Below are 19,438 nucleotides of genomic sequence, written 5' to 3'. Positions count from 1 at the left end.
ATGCTGCAGGCCCACTTCTCTTTCAACAGCCCTGGGAAAATTGCTGGAGGGAATTGGATCATGAACTCTTTAAAATACCAAGAGATTTTTAAAAACAAAATCTAGTGGCCTTTAAAAAAGGGTAAAAATGGGTCATCATTTGGGTCTATCTGCAGGACAAAGATCCAAAACATTGTGCTAAATCAACACAAACATAATTCACCAAACACAAGATCGGCCTTGTTTAATGGTCATACCAGTCACCCAACTTAAAGTCCCAAGAAAACCAGTGGGATTAACTAAAGAGAAGAGCATAAGAGAGGAGCCAGGACATCAGATGATCTTGTGAGAGCGAACAAAAAGTAATAGTCAAAGATTCGTCTTAAGAGGTATTGGCAATAAGTGTGAAACTAGAGATATATGTAAAAAAAAAAAAAAAAACAATTTCTTAACATTTGTTTTTTTTTCACTGATTTATCAAACTCAATCAAAGGTTGGATTTTTCTATATTTTGCAGTGTGAGATTATGCTGCTAGAATAACAATTATTAATTTTAATGCCTTTTACTCATCTTTAGTATAGGTGGCAATAAATGTGTCCTTTGCTGAATTACTACCATGAAGTTACTCCAACTTAAGATGTCACTGTATTGCATTCCATTTTCCTAGTCCCTCTGACAGTTTTATAAAGTGCAGGCATTCAACCTTAAAACTGCGACAAGAACCAGGGGTGATTAGTGCAGATTTTATGCTGTCACCTACTGATGCATTTCAAAGCTTTTTCAACAAAAAGCTTGTTTTTTATTTTACAGTTGGGCAGAACAGCAGGCTTCAAGTAGAAGGATGATCAGACCGATGAAGGTCTGGACAGAACCAATGAAGTGAACACATTCTTCAATAGGTTCAATTCTGAAACAAGCTCAGCATCCTCCTCTCCTGCTCACAGCTAAACAGACATCCCACCCTCCTTCGACCCACAGCTGTCCAGTAACACCTCAAATGTTTTATCTTCCACCTCAGCCATGGACCCTTCTGCTTCTACATGTTTGCCTTCAACCATATCAGAAGATGCTGATGCTTCATTTGCTTCCCCCTTCCACCTGTGTGTCTCAAGAAGTCAAGTGAAGATGCAACTGGAAAGACTGAATCGGAATAAGACTGCAGGTCCAGATCATGTCAGCCCTAGAGTCCCGAAGGCCTGTGCAGAGCAGCTCTGTGGGATTCTGCAGCACCTTTTCAACCTTAGCCTGGCCCAGAAGAAGGTTCCGGTGGAAGACCTCCTGTCTTGTTCCAGTACCAAAGAAAACTCACCCATCAGTCCTCATTGACTATAGACCTGTTGCCCTGACATCTCACATCATGAAGGTCTTAGAGAGACTCCTGTTGGCCCACCTGAGTAAGTAAACAGTAAACCGTCAGCACCCCCTTCAGTTTGCTTCTCGCTGTGGAGTTGGAGTTGAAGATGCCATCATACACCTGCTTCAACAAACCCACTGTCATCTGGACAAAGCCAGCAGCACTGTGAGGATCGTGTTCTTTGATTTCTCCAGTGCATTTAATACAATCCAACCTGATCTGCTTTGTCAGAAACTCCAGAAGACTCAGGTGGAGGCCTCAACAATCTCCTGGATCAAAGACTACCTGACAAACAGACCACAGTTTGTGAGACTGAAGGGTTGTGAGTCTAACCAGGTTGTCAGCAGCACAGGAGCACCACAGGGGACTGTACTCTCACCATTCCTTTTCACTTTGTACACCTCAGACTTCCAATGCAAGAAAGACTCCTGTCATCTGCAGAAATACTCGGATGATTCTGCAGTCGTGGGGTGGATCAGAGATGGACAAGAAGCTGAGTATAGGAAGGTGGTGGACCGCTTTGTGGCATGGTGTGGAAACAATCATCTCATTTTGAATGTGACTAAAACAAAGGAGATGATTGTATATTTTAAGAGAAACAGGAATAAGTCAAAAACTATTTCCATCATGGGAGAAGAAGTGGAGGTGGTGGAGGAGTATAAATACCTTGGTGTTCACCTGGACAACAGACTAGAGTGGAGATGCAAATGTGAAGCCATCTACAAGAAGGGACAGAGCAGACTGTACTTCTTGAGGAAGCTTAGGTCCTTTGGTGTTTGCAGCAAGATGCTGCATATCTTTTATAAGTCTGTTGTGGAAAGTGTGATCTCTTCTGCCATCATCTGCTGGGGAAGCAACATCAGAGCCAGGGACTTAAAAAAGCTCAACAAGCTGATAAAGAAGGCTGGCTCTGTTCTGGGGACTCCTCTGGAACCTCTGGAGATCATTGTGGAAAGACGGATTCTTCATAAAATGAAGAATATTATGGAGAACCCTGAGCATCCTCTTCATGAGACTGTCCTACAGCAACAGAGTGTCTTCAGTCAGAGGCTTCTTCAGATCTGCTGTAAGACGGAGCGCTACAGGAGATCCTTCTTGCCCACAGCAATCAGCATCTACAACGGCTCTTTGAAGAAACCTTCTTAATATGAGCTATAACAACATTTAATTTCCCTTTGGGATTAATAAAGTATTTTTGAATTGAATTGAATTGAACAGCAATGCTTATAAAGAAAAATGCAATTGCTAATGAAAAAAAAAACGCCACAAATATGAAGGATGTATAACTTGGATGGAACAGTATACGGGTGTTTTATTATATACCACGGCAGCTATTGCGAGATTACATTTAAATTTACAATTTTACATTCTGCCAGCTTTGGCAACTCTCGAGCCATCAGCTGATCTCTGACCTTTCAGTGCTTGTTGCATAAAATGCAAAAACAAAGGTCATGTTGCAGGTCATTTACTCACCGTAGAGGTAGGAAATCCCAACCAGCTCAAAGATGGCAATGATGACCAAAGAATAGGAGGCTGCAAATGTGTCAACCAACTGGAGCATGTACATCCCGCTCTTTAAAAGTGAGCACACAAAAAAGCATTAGTAAGACTGTTGAGGCATCAGTCTGCATTAAAACAAATCTTTTTTAAATCTGTCTTTTTATTGTCCTTTCAGGTCATTGTGCAATACAACCTAGGATATCAAACGTAAGAACCCTCCATTAGACTGAATGTTGTTTCAGATGCCAGGGTTCTGAAGGCCATGTCTTAGTTTTACATGCAGACACACTTATGTTTAAGTTATACCTCTGTTATCATAGGAAAGCCCAGGATGAAAAAAGAGAGGCAGCAGACCAGGGTGAAGAGTGGTTTATGTTTCCTCAAGTATTTGGGGTATTCGTCCGACACGGATGTTACGATAGTCTCGATGGTGGCAAACTACAAAACAGTTTGGGGAAGAAGAGAATAATGTGATTAGGCAGGAGAGAAGATGGAATGAGGAAAAAACAACTCATCACATATCTTCTCTGGGTGTCTCTCTCTACTGCAGAATTACCTGCCTGCAGCCAGCAATGGTAACTCATTTAAATGTGAGCAGCTGCGGCTGTCAAAATTTCAGAATCTAGTGTTGTGAAGCATTTGTCTTCATTTATCCAATAAACACTTTTTAGACTAATTTAATCTACTTCCCAAACAGTTAAAAAGAACATTTATATAACTCTGAGAAGGAGAAGAAAACAAAAGAAGAATGTGGATTACAGGAAAGCGACCTGACATGTGGAAGTTAGCCTGGAGAAAAGCAAATATGACATAATGGTGAAAGAGCCTTTGAGCCCAGAGGGGTGCAGCGGATGAATATATAAACAGGGAAGTTTAAAGAGGCTGGTATTGTGAGAACATATGCATGAGAACACAGCAAAAACGCACCGACACAGAGCTAGATCTGCCACTTCTCCATTCCTCTACTTCCTTCTGAGCTCCCAAAACTAATTTCCTGTCAGCATCCCAAGCCTATTACTGCCGAGCTGCTTCCTACAACAAAGTCGGCAGCCCTCTCCTCTGAGCTGCCACTGCCAAGGCAAAATAACATCATCATTTACTGTTTCTGTTGACTTGTGTCCTAATGTGCCACTGTGTACTCTGCTCCTCTGCTCTGCTCAGGAGCATCCCACTGCACTTAAAGGAGTTGATGCATTATGGGGATGTGTTTGCTCAGGATGCTTCTTGGAAGTGCTCTGTACTTAAAAAAATACATGCCAGGGACTGATGGGTTTAACAAAGCATAATCAGGTTAATCAGCACAGCAACGTATATGAAAACATACAGCTGAAACCATATATTTACATATAAAAAGACACGTAAACTTTTTATTCTTACTGTCTGACATTAAATCAGGCTAATGTTTTTTTCTGTTTTTACGTCAGTTAATATTACCAAAACATTTTATTTAGAATATTTGAAATAAAATGTATATGGGGCATTTTAAGGCAACACCTCAAACACAAACTTCTTCCTTTTGTGACATAATGAGAAAATCAAAAATAATAGGATATTAGGAAGGAAATTGTGGACGTCCACAGGTCTAGTTCATTTAAATAATTATTCACCAGGAGATGTTTTCTGTCTTTTTCATAATATTCGACCACTTATGTCTATTTGTTCCTTTTTTGTTTCCATGAATCTTTGGTCTGTTAAATGTCAGAGAATAATTAAAAAATAAAGAACATGAAGCTGATGTTTACAAATGAACAATTCACTTCAATGGTAAGATGTGCTAAATTGCTTTTTAAAAACTTTTGACTCTTTCTAATCACACACAGAAAGCCTTTGTTCAGCTACCTGGAGAGTTCAAGCTCTTGAGCAGACAGTCGCAGCAGGTAGCGTGCATGGGTAATTATGCTAATTGGGTCAATGCCTGCAGTGTTTACACATCACTGGATGTTACCTGCAAAGTTGAAGGTCTACTCTGCAGCAAACAGAAGTCAGGAGACTCATACCTCTGACAGACATTTTGCTAACTTAGAAATAAGTTCAAATTCAAACAGACAAATAAACCAATTTATATTTTTCAATAGATTAGAAAGTTTAAAAATTAAAATAATATAAAGTTGTAATTGTTCTTCATTACTTGGTAATTGTCGTTTTCCAACTGGGAAACTTACAATTTTCACTGTACAAGGTTGTTTCTAAGATTACCACCATCAGTGCCGTAGCTTCAAAAACAAAATGAGATCCAAACTTTCTCTTACTCTATTAGCCAGTTATTCCCATCACGAATGCAGATGAAACACATTATTAATTCATCAGAACCATAAATGGAGATAATCATCAAAAGCTTCTATTAAATGTTAGGTAGAAGTGGAGAAACATTAACAAATGTATCTTATAACCTCAGGCTATCAATAGTGTTTACTTTCAATTCTAAATTTAGAGTTCAGGCTTTATCACTGAACAGACATCATGCTCACAAATTATTTAAACATCTTATTATTTATTGTTATTATTATTAATATTACTACTATTAACATTATAATGATTTCATTCATTGCTCTTTTTCACAGAAGTTCAGTTGTCACAAATTTTTTCTTTTTTCAAAGTCAGTGCTTCAGAACAGACACTTCTATTGGATTTAAATCAAACATCTCCGAAGAAACCAGGGTTACTTTTACCATGAAGTTGTGTTTAATGAACAATAAAAAACTTTTTATATATGTATTAGGTTAATTTCTCACTATCTTTCTCATCTTTTCTTTGACTGATGGGTGTAAATTTGAAGAATCAGTAAAATAACACCTTTAATTTTATAGAAACTACTACAAAGAGGAGAAACATACTGCTTCCATCAGTTACTTCCTGGTCAAACCTAATTGACTTGAAGTACGTTTAATGGCATTTACTACACTTAGTGTACTTTGGGACTTACTTAACTGTTTCTTGGAGTGGACACTATTTTCACAGGTTAGTTTAATAAAGATTTCAGGCGTATTCTGAAATTTATATAGCCTGTGAAGTGAATTTATTTTTTAAGATGGACATTAAAATAGATTTTTTTAGAGTACTTCATTATTGGTGACATGTCTCAAAATGTGTCACACAAGCAGTCTTCCTGTCCTGCAATCAGTTGGCTGGGATCTTGTTATTCTAACCAGACTCCTGAAGTGATGTTTAGTGTGAAGGTCAGTTATCATTTTCAAGGAGTGTTGTAAAGTTTTTCTGCCCCCATGTGGCAAAAAAATTACAATGCTTTTTATCCTCTCTTGCACAGCCTTGCACAGATGACAACCCCAAAGTTTGTTCACTGCAGAGTTATCACCATAAATTACACCGATTTAAACAGGCTAAGCATAGAATTGTTTTAAATTAATTTATTCTGAACAGATATAAACTGCAAGTATGCAAACAATATCAAACAGCAAAAAAGAAAAAGAAAAAAAATGCAGCAGTTACCATGGTATCAAGTCCAAGAGTCAGAAGCATGAGGAAGAATATGATTGCCCAGAAAGGAGACAGGGGAAGTCTGGTCAGAGCCTCAGGATACACCACAAAGGCTATGCCTGGACCTGAGAAAAATGCACAGAAACACTCAAATATGCTTGTTTTTATTCAATATGAACACAAATGTTTATAAATGATCACCAGAGCGGATAAAAACAAGAGAACGTGTTTTGTTGAGCACCTGTCATTATCTGTTTCTGGCTTATGGCTCGGTTTGCTTACCCTCATCTGCTACCTTCTCAATTGGCACCTTCAGTTCCTGAGCCATGAAACCAATGACAGAGAAGATGACAAATCCAGCAAATATACTGGTCGCACTGTTGGTACACGTCACTATAATGGTGTCCCTGCAAACAAAACCAAAAGAGGGGACCAAATGTAGCTTAGGCCAATTAAGTAAAAGTATAGTAATATTCCAATACATGCTGGTGCATGATATAGGCTGTCAGTAAAACAGGTATAACAGTGCCCTCTGGTGACAAGGAGAAAAACTGTGTTAATCTGAAATGTGTTAGTACAAAAGACAAACACTAGGTGGTGCATCACTTGACACAAAGAACCATATCTGCTGCTTTGTTCTCCAATTAAAGCCAAACTAGTTCTTTTTATTTAAACAACAGGATATCAAATCAGTAAGATGTGATAAATAGATTTTTGATATTTATAGTTGAAAACAGTCAGTCAGTCAGTCATTTTCTACCGCTTATTCCATAGTGGGTCACGGGGTAGCTGGTGCCTATCTCCAGCAGTCTATGGGCAAGAGGCAGGGTACACCCTGGACAGGTCGCCAGTCCATCACAGGGCAACACACAAACAACCATGCACACACTCGTACACCTAAGGACAATTTAGAGTGACCAATTAACCTAACAGGCATGTCTTTGGACTGTGGGAGGAAGCCAGAGTACCTGGTGAGAACCCACACATGCACAAGGAGAACATGCAAACTCCATGCAGAAAGACCCCCGGTCGGGAATCGAACCCAGGACCTTCTTGCTGCAAGGCAACAGTGCTACCAACTGCGCCACTGTTGAAAACAGTGACCATTAATTAAAGAAACACTGAAATATGCAACTAAAACTGTTAGTTATTGGGACATTTCCATCACACATACAGATACAGCATCATGCATCTGTGGTCTTAGGTTTAATGTGTCTGATAGACGCGTAGTTTACCTTTTAAGTGTTTACCTGTAGCAGTTATTGTGAAACTTATTGTAGGAGGAGAGTGTAATCAGGCCTCCCCAGGCAGCCGACAAAGAGAAGAATATCTGAGTTGCAGCGTCTTTCCACACCTGAGGAAGAGGACAGCAGCTACAGGTGACTTTTTCTTCTTTTTTTTTTTTGCTGCAAGACCATTGTGTTTTGTGATAAAGGCAGGAACACTGTCTACCTTTGCATCATTGAGTTTTTCCCATTTTGGTGTGATAAAGTAAAGGATGCCGTCGGCGGCACCAGGGAGGGTGACTCCTCTAATCAGAAGGATGACCAGCACCACGTAAGGAAATGTGGCTGTGAAATAAACCACCTGGTCAGAGGGAAGAGAAAGCATATGTGGGAGAATTGAACAGAAAAAACGTGTCAGTACCAACACAAAGCAGGACATAATTGTGAAGTGAAAATAAAAAAAAACTGAAAAGTGTGGCATGCTTTTGCATTTGGCCTCTTTTACTCTGATAACCATAAATATAATCAGGTCCAACCAATTGTCTTCAGAAGTCATCTAAACAATAAAGGATGTTTATGTTTGTTTGATTTAATCTCAGTTTAAATGCAACTGTTCTGTGAAGGCCTCAGAGGTTTTTTAGAGAACATTAGTGAACAAACAAGATCATTAAGACCAAATAAATAGTATGGCAGGCTATATGTGGCAGAAACCGAATATGACACAACACCTTGAAAACACCATGCTTACTGTGGTGGTACGGTAATAGCAGCCTGTTAGAGGCAGCACAAGACTTGAGACTGGGGCAGAGGTTCATCTCCCAGCAGGGCAACTCTAAACAACCAGCCAGAGCTACAATGGAACGGTTTAGAATGGTTCAGACCTAAATTCAATAAAGAAACTGGTGCAAGACTTGAAAGCTGATAACAGATGCTTTCCATCCAACTAGACTGAGCTTAAGCTATTTTGCAAAGAACAAAATGACAAATTTTCAGTCTCTGAATGTGTGAAGCTTGTTGATACAAACATCAAAACGCTTGAAACTGTAATCACAGCAAATGATATTGACCCAGAAGGGGTTGAATACAAATGCATGCCACACTTTTTATATTTTTATTTGTAGTCAACTTCACAATCATGCACTGCTTTGTGTTGGTTTATCATACTTCAATAAAATACATGGGGGTTTGTGGTTGTAACACAAAAAAGTAAAAAGGTTCACTAGGTATGAATACTTTGTGAGACACTGTAAAAGACGCTGCTCAAACCATTTTGTGACAAAGTTGTTTTTGTTTTAATTGATATGTATTTCTTTTTGTGTGTGGATTTTTTTTAAAGTAACATGTAGTCTGGGAAACATTTTATTTCATCTCATACTTTCTACACACAAAATAACATTTCACGCTGCCTGACCAAAAGCAAGAAAAAAAATGCTGTAGTGATATTTTGTTGGAGCAACTTTACTGCAGTTTGCATTTGCATTGGCCTTGTTTCAAAACCCTTAAAAAATAGCACATTCACTCACCGGCCACTTTATGAGGTACACCTTGCTAGTACCGGGTTGGACCCCCTTTTGCCTTAAGAACTGCCTTAATCCTTTGTGGCATAGATTCAACAAGGTACTGAAAACATTCCTCAGAGAATTTGGTCCACATTGACATGATAGCATCACACAGATGCTGCAGATTTGTCGGCTGCATCCATGATGCGAATCTCCCGTTCCACCACATCCCAAAGATGCTCTATTGGATTGAGATCTGGAGATTCTGGAGGCCATTTGAGTCCAGTGAACTCATTGTCATGTTCAAGAAACCAGTCTGAGATGATTCGTGCTTTATGACATGGCGCGTTATCCTGCTGGAAGTAACCATCAGAAGATGGGTACACTGTGGTCATAAAGGGATGGACATGGTCAGCAACAATACTCAGGAAGGTTGTGGCGTTGACACGATGCTCAATTGGTACTAAGGGGCCCAAAGTGTGCCAAGAAAATATCCCCCACACCATTACACCACCAGCCAGAACCGTTGATACAAGGCAGGATGGATCCATGCTTTCATGTTGCTGACGCCAAATTCTGACCCTACCATCCGAATGTTGAAGGCAGAAATCGAGACTCATTAGACCAGGCAACGTTTTTCCAACCTTCTATTGTCCAATTTTGTTGAGCCTGTGCGAATTGTAGCCTCCGTTTCCTGTCCTTAGCTGACAGAAGTGGCACCCGGTGTGGTCTTTTGCTGCTGTAGCCCATCCGCCTCAAGGTTCGACGTGTTGTACGTTTAGAGATGCTCTTCTGCATGCCTTGGTTGTAACGAGTGGTTATTTGAGTTACTGTTGCCTTTCTATCAGCTCGAACCAGTATGGCCATTCTCCTCTGACCTTTGGCATCAACAAGGCATTTGCGCCCAAAGAACTGCTGCTCACTGGGCATTTTCTCTTTTTCGGACCATTCTCTGTAAACCCGAGAGATATTAGTGCGTGAAAATCTCAGTAGATCAGCAGTTTCTGAAATACTCAGACCTGCCTGTCTGGCACCAACAACCATGCCACGTTCAAAGTCACTTAAATCACCTTTCTTCTTCTGATGCTTGGTTTGAACTGCAGCAGATAATCTTGACCATGTCTACATGCCTAAATGCATTGAGTTGCTGCCATGTGATTGGCTGATAAGAAATTTGCATTAACGAGCAGTTGGACAGGTGTACCTAATAAAGTGGCCGGTGAGTGTATTTTTTATTGAGCTTTGTGTAAATTATTTAAAAAGTCGTGAGGTAATGATGGTTGGACAGTAAAGCTTTCTTCATCACCACCTAAATATTCTCCACCGGGTTATTTCAAAGCTAGCCCTGGCCAGTCTATGTATGAAAGTGATCTCACATCCTTCCTAAATGACTCTTATAATAATCTGAGCACTATAATAAGTTTTTGCATTTTTCTTTCAAAATGTGTTTACTTTTCCAGGGAAGAAAAACAACAACATTCAAAAAATTTCAACCTGGACAAGTGGTTTTACATTCTGCTCCAGGCATTGTGGGAGCATCCCTTTATTTACTGTTCCTGTGTGCCAACAAAAAAATAAAGGGAACACTTTAACAACACGATATAACTCCAAGTAAATCAAACTTCTGTGAAATCAAACTGTCCACTTAGGAAGCAACACTGATTGACAATCAGTTTCACATGCTGTTGTGCAAATGAAATAGACAACAGGGGGAAATCTTTGGCGATTAGCAAGACACTCCATAAAGGAGTGGTTCTGCAGGTGGGGACCACAGACCACTTCTCAGTACCTATGTTTTCTGGTAGATGTTTTGGTCACTTTTGAATGTTGGTGGTGCTTTCACACTCGTGGTAGCATGAGACGGATTCTACAACCCACACAAGTGGCTCAGGTGGTGCAGCTCATCCAGGATGGCACATCAATGCGAGCTGTGGCAAGAAGGTTTGCTGTGTCTGTCAGCGTAGTGTCCAGAGCCTGGAGGCGCTACCAGGAGACAGGCCTGTACACCAGGAGACGTGGAGGAGGCCATAGGAGGGCAACAACCCAGCAGCAGGACTCCATGAGGATGGTATGAGGGCCCTACGTCCACAAATGGGGCTTGTGCTCACAGCCCAACACCGTGCGGGACGCTTGGCATTTGCCAGAGAACACCAGGATTGGCAAATTCACCACTGACGCCCTGTGCTCTTCACAGATGAAAGCAGGTTCACACTGAGCACATGTGACAGACGTGACAGAGTCTGGAGACACCGTGGACAGCAATCTGTTGCCTGCAACATCCTTCAGCATGACCGGTTTGGCAGTGGGTCAGTAATGGTGTGGGGTGGCATTTCTTTGAAGGGACGCACAGTCCTCCATGTGCTCGCCAGAGGTAACCTGACTGCCATTAGGTACCGAGATGAGATCCTCAGACCCCTTGTGAGACCATATGCTGGTGCGGTTGGCTCTGGGTTCCTCCTAATGCAGGACAATGCTAGACCTCATGTGGCTGGAGTGTGTCAGCAGTTCCTGCAAGATGAAGACATTGAAGCTATGGACTGGCCCGCCCGTTCTCCAGACCTGAATCCGGTTGAGCACATCTGGGACATCATGTCTCGCTCCATCCACCAACGTCATGTTGCACCACAGACTGTCCAGGAGTTGGTGGATGCTATAGTCCAGGTCTTGGAGGAGATCCCTCAGGAGACCATCCGCCGTCTCATCAGGAACATGCTCAGGTGTTGTAGGGAGGTCATAAAGGCACGTGGAGGTCACACACAATACTGAGCCTCATTTTGACTTGTTTTAAGGACATTACATCAAAGTCGGATCAGACTGTAGTGTGTTTTTCCACTTTCATTTTGTGTGTGACTCCAAATCCAGGCCTCCATTGGTAAATAAATTTGATTTCCATTGATTTTTGTGTGATTTTGTTGTCAGCACATTCAACTTTGTACAGACCAAAGTATTCAGTGAGAATATTTCAATCATTCAGATCTAGGATGTGTTATTTGAGTGTTCCCTTTATTTTTTTGAGCCATGTATTTTAATCAGCTTAATCAGCTTGGATGAGGCCTTTACAATATTTATGTAGTCTGAATATTATAATAATTAAGTAAATTTGCAAGTTTAATTTGATCTAAACAAGGTGAAGTGAACAGTGGAAAAGTTTTTTGTGTGTCTTTTTACTTTGCCTGAAGACTTGATCCCTTTGGCTAACGAAGCGTAGACGATGAGCCAGGCAAGGAAAAGGCACCCTGCCAGAGCCCAGCGGATGTCTCCTGGATATTCGATGCCTTTGGAAATATGCAACACATTGTACCTGCAGGTGTAAGGCAATGGGTTAAATTCAAGTTCAACACAACTGAATATTTCAATGCAGATAAAAAAATTTTTTATGTTAAACTGAAAATGTATACATTTTTTCGTTTGCATGCATAAATCCCACAAGTCAATGGGGTCTTTTAGAGCTGTTTGACTTTCAGCAAGTTCTCATATAAATCAGTGTTATCCAATAATCTAATGTCACTTTCTTTGACTAAAATATAATTGATTTGCTTGTCATGTTTGACGACACTTCCAAGATGCTTTGCAAAAGGATTCATGCCCCCTGAACATTTTTATATGTTATAACCATAAGTTTCAATGTATTTTACTGGGATTTAGTGTAGTGTATAGCTGAGTTGGAAGGTAAAATATTTATGTTTTTGTTTTGTTCTTTTTTCAACTAAAATTTTGAAAACCATGGCGTGTACATAAATCCAGACCTTTTTATTTTGATACCCTTTAGTAAATTCCAGTGCAACCAATCCCTTCAATAGTTACGTAATTCATAAACAGATTCCATGTTTTAGTAATTTACTATCAGCATAAATGGAGCTGTTCTATGAAGGCCTCAGAGGTTTGTTTGAGAACATTAGAGAACAGAATTTGTCAAAAGGACAGCTGTTAGTTGTGCAATTGACAAATCTGCCCTTTGTAGATGAGTGGCAAAAGCTCTTATTGAAAAAACGCCCAGATGAAAGAAAGAAAGAAAGAAAGAAAAAGAAAGAAAGAAAGAAAGAAAGAAAAAAAAAGCATTTTCTGTCTACTTTCTTGGTCTATCACTTCAAATCTTAATAAAATGTCTTGACAGTTGTGGATTTAACTTACAAAAATGTAAAACCTTTCAACGGGTATAAGGGCTTCTGGCACTGTACATACTTTAGACTGAACAAGAAGAATTGTTTATGCCACAAAGACAGAAGATGGCCACCCATGAACAGTTTTACGATCATTTTCTAGTTATTGGTTCTCCTGTGAGAATAAATGTAGTTGTCTTTGCAAAACTAGTAAAGCTAATTGCAGTGTTTTAAAACAACAATATAAGACTCTTAGACTTTAAGTCTAGACTTGGACTTGTATGTTACAACCAAATAGTGCTCTTTGTAGAGAAGCGTTTTTTTTGTTATCTCTACCATGTAAAAGAATGTCTTGACAATAGATACCAATCAAATTTTGCTAACAAATTGAAATTCTTTTCTGTTAGAAAATAGACTCACTTGAAGTATTCCTCACTAGGGCTGACGTAGGTCTTGTTGCTGTCCACTGTCATGTTAAGCAGCTTTGTCAGGTTTCCCATGGCATTTGCAGACACACAGAAAGTGGAGTTCTTGATGGAAATTGAGTTTTTGTCCCGCAGGATGCACGAGTCTGTTCCAATCAGAAACCAACACATTTGAACTGGCAGAGGTGTGCACAGAGGGTTATGTTGCTGTTTGCTTAGTTTACCACACAATGTAAAATGGAATTGAACAGATGGACGTGATTTACAGGGGAAAACGGACTGATAGGAGGTTGCTGCACCATGGAGTTGGTGGTGTGAAGACTCTGAGGCACAGAAAGTTAGAAAAACTTTTTGGAGAGATTTTGAGAGACACATTATTCCATTTAAGGAACTCAAATGCTTTGAGACTCCACCTCTTATACTTAAAATTTAGGTTTTTACCATCTCTCTATAACTACTCCAACTACTCTATAAGATTGAAATGTACCACTGTTGCTTTACAAATAGAAGTGCGTATCCAAAACTGAGTTCCTTTTTTGTTGCTGTTTTTAAATAAGTAGCAAGGAATTGCCCAACCCTCAATAACAGGAGCCACTAACCTTCAACATTTAAACATTTTAAAGCACCATTAAATTAACATGTAAAGAAACATTTTTGTTAATATGAATATTTAAATTATATGATGTAATGAGCAGGTTTTACAAGCAGTATGTTCCATATTGCAGTTCCTGCACCAAGCAAACTAAAGAAATTGAATCTAATTTATAAATTTGTGGATTTTTTTCATTGACAGGAAACATACAGAGGTATTAAGTTCATTTCACCAGCAGAGGTCAGTGTCGGGCTCACTGCAGCACTGCAGCAGCCCAGTGCGTACAGTAAATTTGTTAAGCAAGCAGTTTTAGTGCTGAATTCACAGAATCGTTGAGGACAAATGTTACACCAAATGTTGCCAGTTTTCATGTTTTTCGACGCACAACGACGTGAAATGACTATATGTTCGATTCTTGGCAATTTCTTTAAAGCAAAACGCAGTTTTTGAAATGGTTTCTTTAAGAATTGCAACGTTAGAGACTGATCCAGGTGTACACAGCATATAAAATTATTACAATATTATGAAAACATAAATGTATTATGAGATCATCACACGAAAGAATTTAAACCAGATTTCAGTCATATTTTGTACCGTTAATAATTTGATATGTTACACTGAGGCCCCTGTATATCAGCCCTCATTATTAGAAACGCACCAGACAGATGAGTGAGCAGCTCTTAATTTGTCACTGATAGTCACACACTGCAGAGATCGTGGGTCAGGATTCATTATACTGCAGGACACCTCGGCTGAGGGAGTCATGACGCATTGCGCATTGTGGAGAGTGAGAGGGGGGCTTTTGGTGAATGTGTGTGAGTGTGTGAAGGTGTATGTCTTACCTAACAGCAGCATGTCTTTGTCCTTACATTCCAGCGTGTTCCACTCATTCTTACAGTTAGCCCATGGGAGTGAGCCCTTCAACGAAGCGAACAGGTAGTACAATGTCCAGCACATTATAATGTTATAGTATATGGCTATCAAGACAGATATTATCAACATGGCAATCCCGCAACCTAAAATAAATAAATGAGACGAAATATATAAATTATTCTTTAGAGAATTTGAGAGATCTTGATCATTATTTCATTTTCTGATTTATTTTTTTATACAATTTTGTTTTATTAGTAGCGCCAGTTTACCTTGAAGAGCCGGAATGCACTTCCAAACTGACACAGGCCCCTGGCTGGCAAACTGGCCCAGGGACACTTCCAGCAAAAAGATTGGGATCCCGGCTATGCCCAGCATTGTCAGATAGGGAATCAAAAAAGCTCCTGGAAAGAACATTACACAGAGTTCAGTTCAGAACTCAGAAAATAAACACCCTCAAAATATATAAAAATTGAGTTTTTGTCAATATGAAGATGATTAGACTGATTAGAATTACCCCTGGGCTGGTTATGTTAAAAAAAATTATTATTAATAATATTAAAATCAAAATCTATTAAATGTTTTAACTGTTTCTGATGCAAATAGTAGTTTTTGTTTACTTTTTCATTTTTATTAAAACAATCGCTCTGAGAAAAACAACCATTTCCCAAAGTTTCACACTTCAACATAGTATTTTATTCCTGGTTTTAGGCCATCAAGCATATGTCAAAGTACTTTTTTGTTTAAATTTAATATATATATATATTTTTTTTTTCTTAACAAAGAAATATAAATCCTCGCTGTTTTTTGTTGCTGTTTATTTAACACAAAAAGTGAACCTCAACCGAAGCATTTAAAATCATTTTACAGTTGAGCAGATTGAATCAGAGCTCTTACCTCCACCATTTCGGAAGGCAAGATAAGGGAACCTCCACACATTTCCTAGTCCCACCGCATAGCCAACCATGGACAGAATAAAATCCAGTTTATTGGACCAGTTTCCTCTGGCCTTATTCTCATCTCCCCCCTCATCATCATCATCATCATCGTCCGCCTATGAGGAGGAAAAAAATATAATTCTCTAATTTAAAAACTAAACTGTAGCCAAACCAAACTCAAAGTAAACGGCCTGCCAAATAACCAGTTAACCTGGTTCTGAACGGCTAGCGCAAGTCATTTTATTTTTAAAGCACATTTAAAACAAGAGCTGACCAAAGTGTTACACAGTTTGTAGAATATCAAAATGCAAATGAATGTCATCACAGACAGAAGACATAAATTTAGACCAGTTCACAAGAATATAGCAAACATAAAAATGCACTACTGTAAAAAGCACTTATTTATTTAATAAGTGAGTAGCTTCTTAAATCTTTAGACAATTTATGTACTTATATTAAAGGGGCAGAATAACGTCTCAGAAAAAGTGTTGGGTATAATATTTTCTGAAAAAAAAACTTCAACTAATCATTCGTTCAGTATTTTGTCCTGTTAAGCATATTTGACCATTGGAAATGTCAAAAATAATACATTTATGCCTAATTTCTATCTTCAGCTGCGCATATTTAAAAATTGCTTTCTGTCAATAGAGCACATATTTTGGGTGCAAAGAGTCAATACAACATTAGGCAGAGCAAAACAGAGTGGTGAAAAGAAAAATAAAAATAAAACCTAGCGTGCATTGAAACGTGTGTGCATGCGTCTGTGTGTGTGTGAGTGTGTGAGAAAGGGATGTCCTGGCAGCGATAGGAAACGATCCGCAGTCTTATTCAGTGCAGCTTGTCTGGCGGGAAATACCTGGGCTGCTGGGCTGTACCAAGTGCGTCAGCTGGGAGCAGGGAACACCGACAAATACCGCGAGAGTAAGAGCCAAATCATACAGTCCAAACCACTTCAAGCCTTTATTTGCGTTCAAAATCAATTATAACATGTTAACCGCAATTGATATATATTTGTAAAGGGCAAACGGTTATTCTCAATAGCACTGAATAATAGACTAGATAATAATCTCTATTTGACATGCGTACTTTTCTGCTGACATAAGCGGGATTTAAAGTTGTGCTTGCATCAATCGGATGCAGAGGGAATCAGAAAACAGACGAAGAACAAACTCAGGAGTCCAACCTAAAACCAGTCACATGCACTTGCAAGATTTAAGCCTTTGAGGTTACATGATCAGCTCCTACTCAGTCTATCTTAACTACATAGGTTAATCTCACAATCACTCAATACCCATTACTGTATGACTTTAAAAATCTATATTTAGAGCTATATTCACACGCAGCAAATCAAACCAAGCTTAACCTTCCACAATTATTTCTATTTCTAGTAAAAAACCGCGATAACTGAGTCATCTATAAGTTGATCTTTATAACAACAGCTAAGCATAAAACATAATCTCTTAAACAAGTCACATGCCTCGTTTCATTGTGTCTTCGGTGTAAAAGCAAAGCCAAAAATCAGAGCTTCAGAAATCAAGAAACAACCTAAACCTCCACATACTCTGAATGTTTGATCTGCTGTATATGACGCCGCCAGAGGCTTAAACCCTTCAGATCCATTCATCCTTCTTTTTCATTTTAATCAGTGCCACGCAGAAACATCCGCAGCGCACCTGCCTCCAGCAGCCGCTCCGCTCTCCTTTAAGGAAACGGCTCATTTAGCACACTTACCCCCGTTACAGTCCCGGGCTGAACAGACGTGTTCCCGTCTGTTCCCAGTATGATGGTGGTCTGGCTCATAGCCGTCCAGTTGCCCGGGGTGTTGTTTTGCACCGCGGTGGCCCGGAGCGGGTCGCCGGAGGAATCCTTCCTGAAGGCCGAATTGATGGCCACTGATCCGGGGACAGGAGGCGCCGGTGTGCTTTTAAACGTCCCATACTCCTTATTGGAGTCCGGTTCTCCCGGTTTATTTTCCGTGGGACAAAAAGTTTTACTCTCGTTGCACGGAGGTGGCGGCTGGGACGCGGGTTGATGGTGAGGGGCGTGTGGTTGACATGACACCGCGTTGTCCGGTTTGTTTGCTGTAAATCCCGCCGCTCCCTCTTGCTGCTGCATTGGGATGTAGCCTGCAGGAGCGCCGGTCGGTTGCTTGGCCATGTCTCTCTGCTCAGAGAAATTCTGGAACACAAAAGTGACAAATCAGCGACAGGAACGGCGACGCTTAGGTAGAAACCATAAAGGCTCAATGCTGCTGCAGCCCATGTCTGCTGCTACTGAGGTTAAAAATGTTCAACTCTCTGCAGGTTTTTTTCTGGAGAAGTCTTTGGATTTTGGTACATTTCTCTTTTGGTGCGTTTTTCTGCAGCCTATGAATGCACAGTATTTGTGTGCGCGTTAAAGGAGGAGGGGTGCCGTTTTGCTTTCCTTCTCCAGTTCTCGCTTTCTGCAAGATTCTTTAATTTTACGCCCCATTTCCTCCTCATGTCATTCAGCCACACACATCCACTGATTTTTATGGCCAATAGACAAGCTGCTCCGGGTCTCTGGGAGGCTTCGCTCTCCCCGCAGGCATGCGAGATCACCGGCGTTACGGGTTGAGCTGGACCTGCGGCGGCGGAATTAAAAAATGACTCCCTGGAATGTAACGTAGAGGGGGCGGGAAAGCAACCAGAAAATCCTCCAGATAAAAAATGATTGATTAATGCTTTGTTGCGTTTAAAATTAGTGAGAAAGGTAACCAACCTATTTTTATAAAACTATTCGCCATATAAAACGAAAAAAAAACTGTAACGATCAAAAAAGTAAACACTTTTAAATACAATTCCTCAGATTTCAACTCTTAAATCACATACAGATCTTTACAACATATAAAACAGCCTTACAGGAGCGCTTGCTGAAAGTCGATGAAGGAAAGTTTTCTACGTTTCAGCACCACGGACAGCGCAACTGTTTCAGCGTCGAAAACTACTTTAGTAAACTGCCAGGCTAATAAAAAATAGATCATAAAACAATTTAAAGATTGATTCGGCTGCAGGTGCAAAGCAGAGGAGTTGTTTTTATTCACTTACCATTTTGTGCAGAGCTCTGCTATCGGGCAGAAAACAGCTGTAAAAAAGAGGAAGAGAGGACTAGAAGCCGAAGTGGTTATTGCCGCGCAAAGCAGCAAGTGCAAAGGTTTTTCTACGGATCCGTGGGAAAGATTGGAGTAGTTTGCGTCAGTGCAGAGCAAGGTGCCCTTCGCGTGACATTTTCTTGATAATAGGAGTTTGATAAATCATTAGGCTTGAATTCGGGTTTTTTAAAGGGGACTAGCGGAGCCAAAGCGATGGGGGGCGCGTTTGTGCGTGCGTGAATTGTATGTGTTCTGATTACGCACGTTGCAAGCGTGAGCGCTGGTCGAACATTGCTGGAGCTGATTAATACACTCGTGACTACAGATGTGTAGCTTCCACGCGTGCATTGCCACAACCCACATAATGACAGGGTGCTTTATTGGGATGGAGATTATGGGTTCATGCT

The 19,438-nt window shown here is 40.1% G+C and overlaps 1 protein-coding gene across 2 annotated transcripts in view; it reads right to left on the bottom strand.

The window, feature by feature from the left end:
• slc6a5 (solute carrier family 6 member 5) overlaps positions 1–19,201 on the bottom strand; it is a 33,724-nt gene extending 14,523 nt beyond the window's left edge. Inside the window, exons 1-13 of one of the 2 annotated variants that reach the window (XM_047363982.1) lie at positions 18,988–19,201; positions 17,651–18,097; positions 15,879–16,035; positions 15,254–15,385; positions 14,954–15,127; positions 13,515–13,665; positions 12,163–12,295; positions 7,722–7,856; positions 7,520–7,623; positions 6,552–6,676; positions 6,282–6,394; positions 3,141–3,272; positions 2,808–2,907 (exon numbers count right to left, since the gene is read on the bottom strand). In XM_047363982.1, the coding sequence (XP_047219938.1) occupies positions 2,808–2,907; positions 3,141–3,272; positions 6,282–6,394; positions 6,552–6,676; positions 7,520–7,623; positions 7,722–7,856; positions 12,163–12,295; positions 13,515–13,665; positions 14,954–15,127; positions 15,254–15,385; positions 15,879–16,035; positions 17,651–18,097; positions 18,988–18,990 (1,906 nt within the window). In that variant the 5' untranslated portion in view covers positions 18,991–19,201. Of the gene's footprint in view, positions 1–2,807; positions 2,908–3,140; positions 3,273–6,281; positions 6,395–6,551; positions 6,677–7,519; positions 7,624–7,721; positions 7,857–12,162; positions 12,296–13,514; positions 13,666–14,953; positions 15,128–15,253; positions 15,386–15,878; positions 16,036–17,650; positions 18,263–18,987 lie in introns of those variants that run through there. The other variant, XM_047363983.1, reaches the window with a different exon arrangement.
• Between the last annotated feature and the right edge of the window lie 237 nt (positions 19,202–19,438).

Source organism: Girardinichthys multiradiatus, chromosome 4 (assembly GCF_021462225.1).
Source record: "Girardinichthys multiradiatus isolate DD_20200921_A chromosome 4, DD_fGirMul_XY1, whole genome shotgun sequence".
Lineage (NCBI taxonomy): Eukaryota > Metazoa > Chordata > Actinopteri > Cyprinodontiformes > Goodeidae > Girardinichthys > Girardinichthys multiradiatus.
Note: the sequence above shows the minus strand (reverse complement) of the source record. Positions and strands in the feature narration are given on the sequence as shown.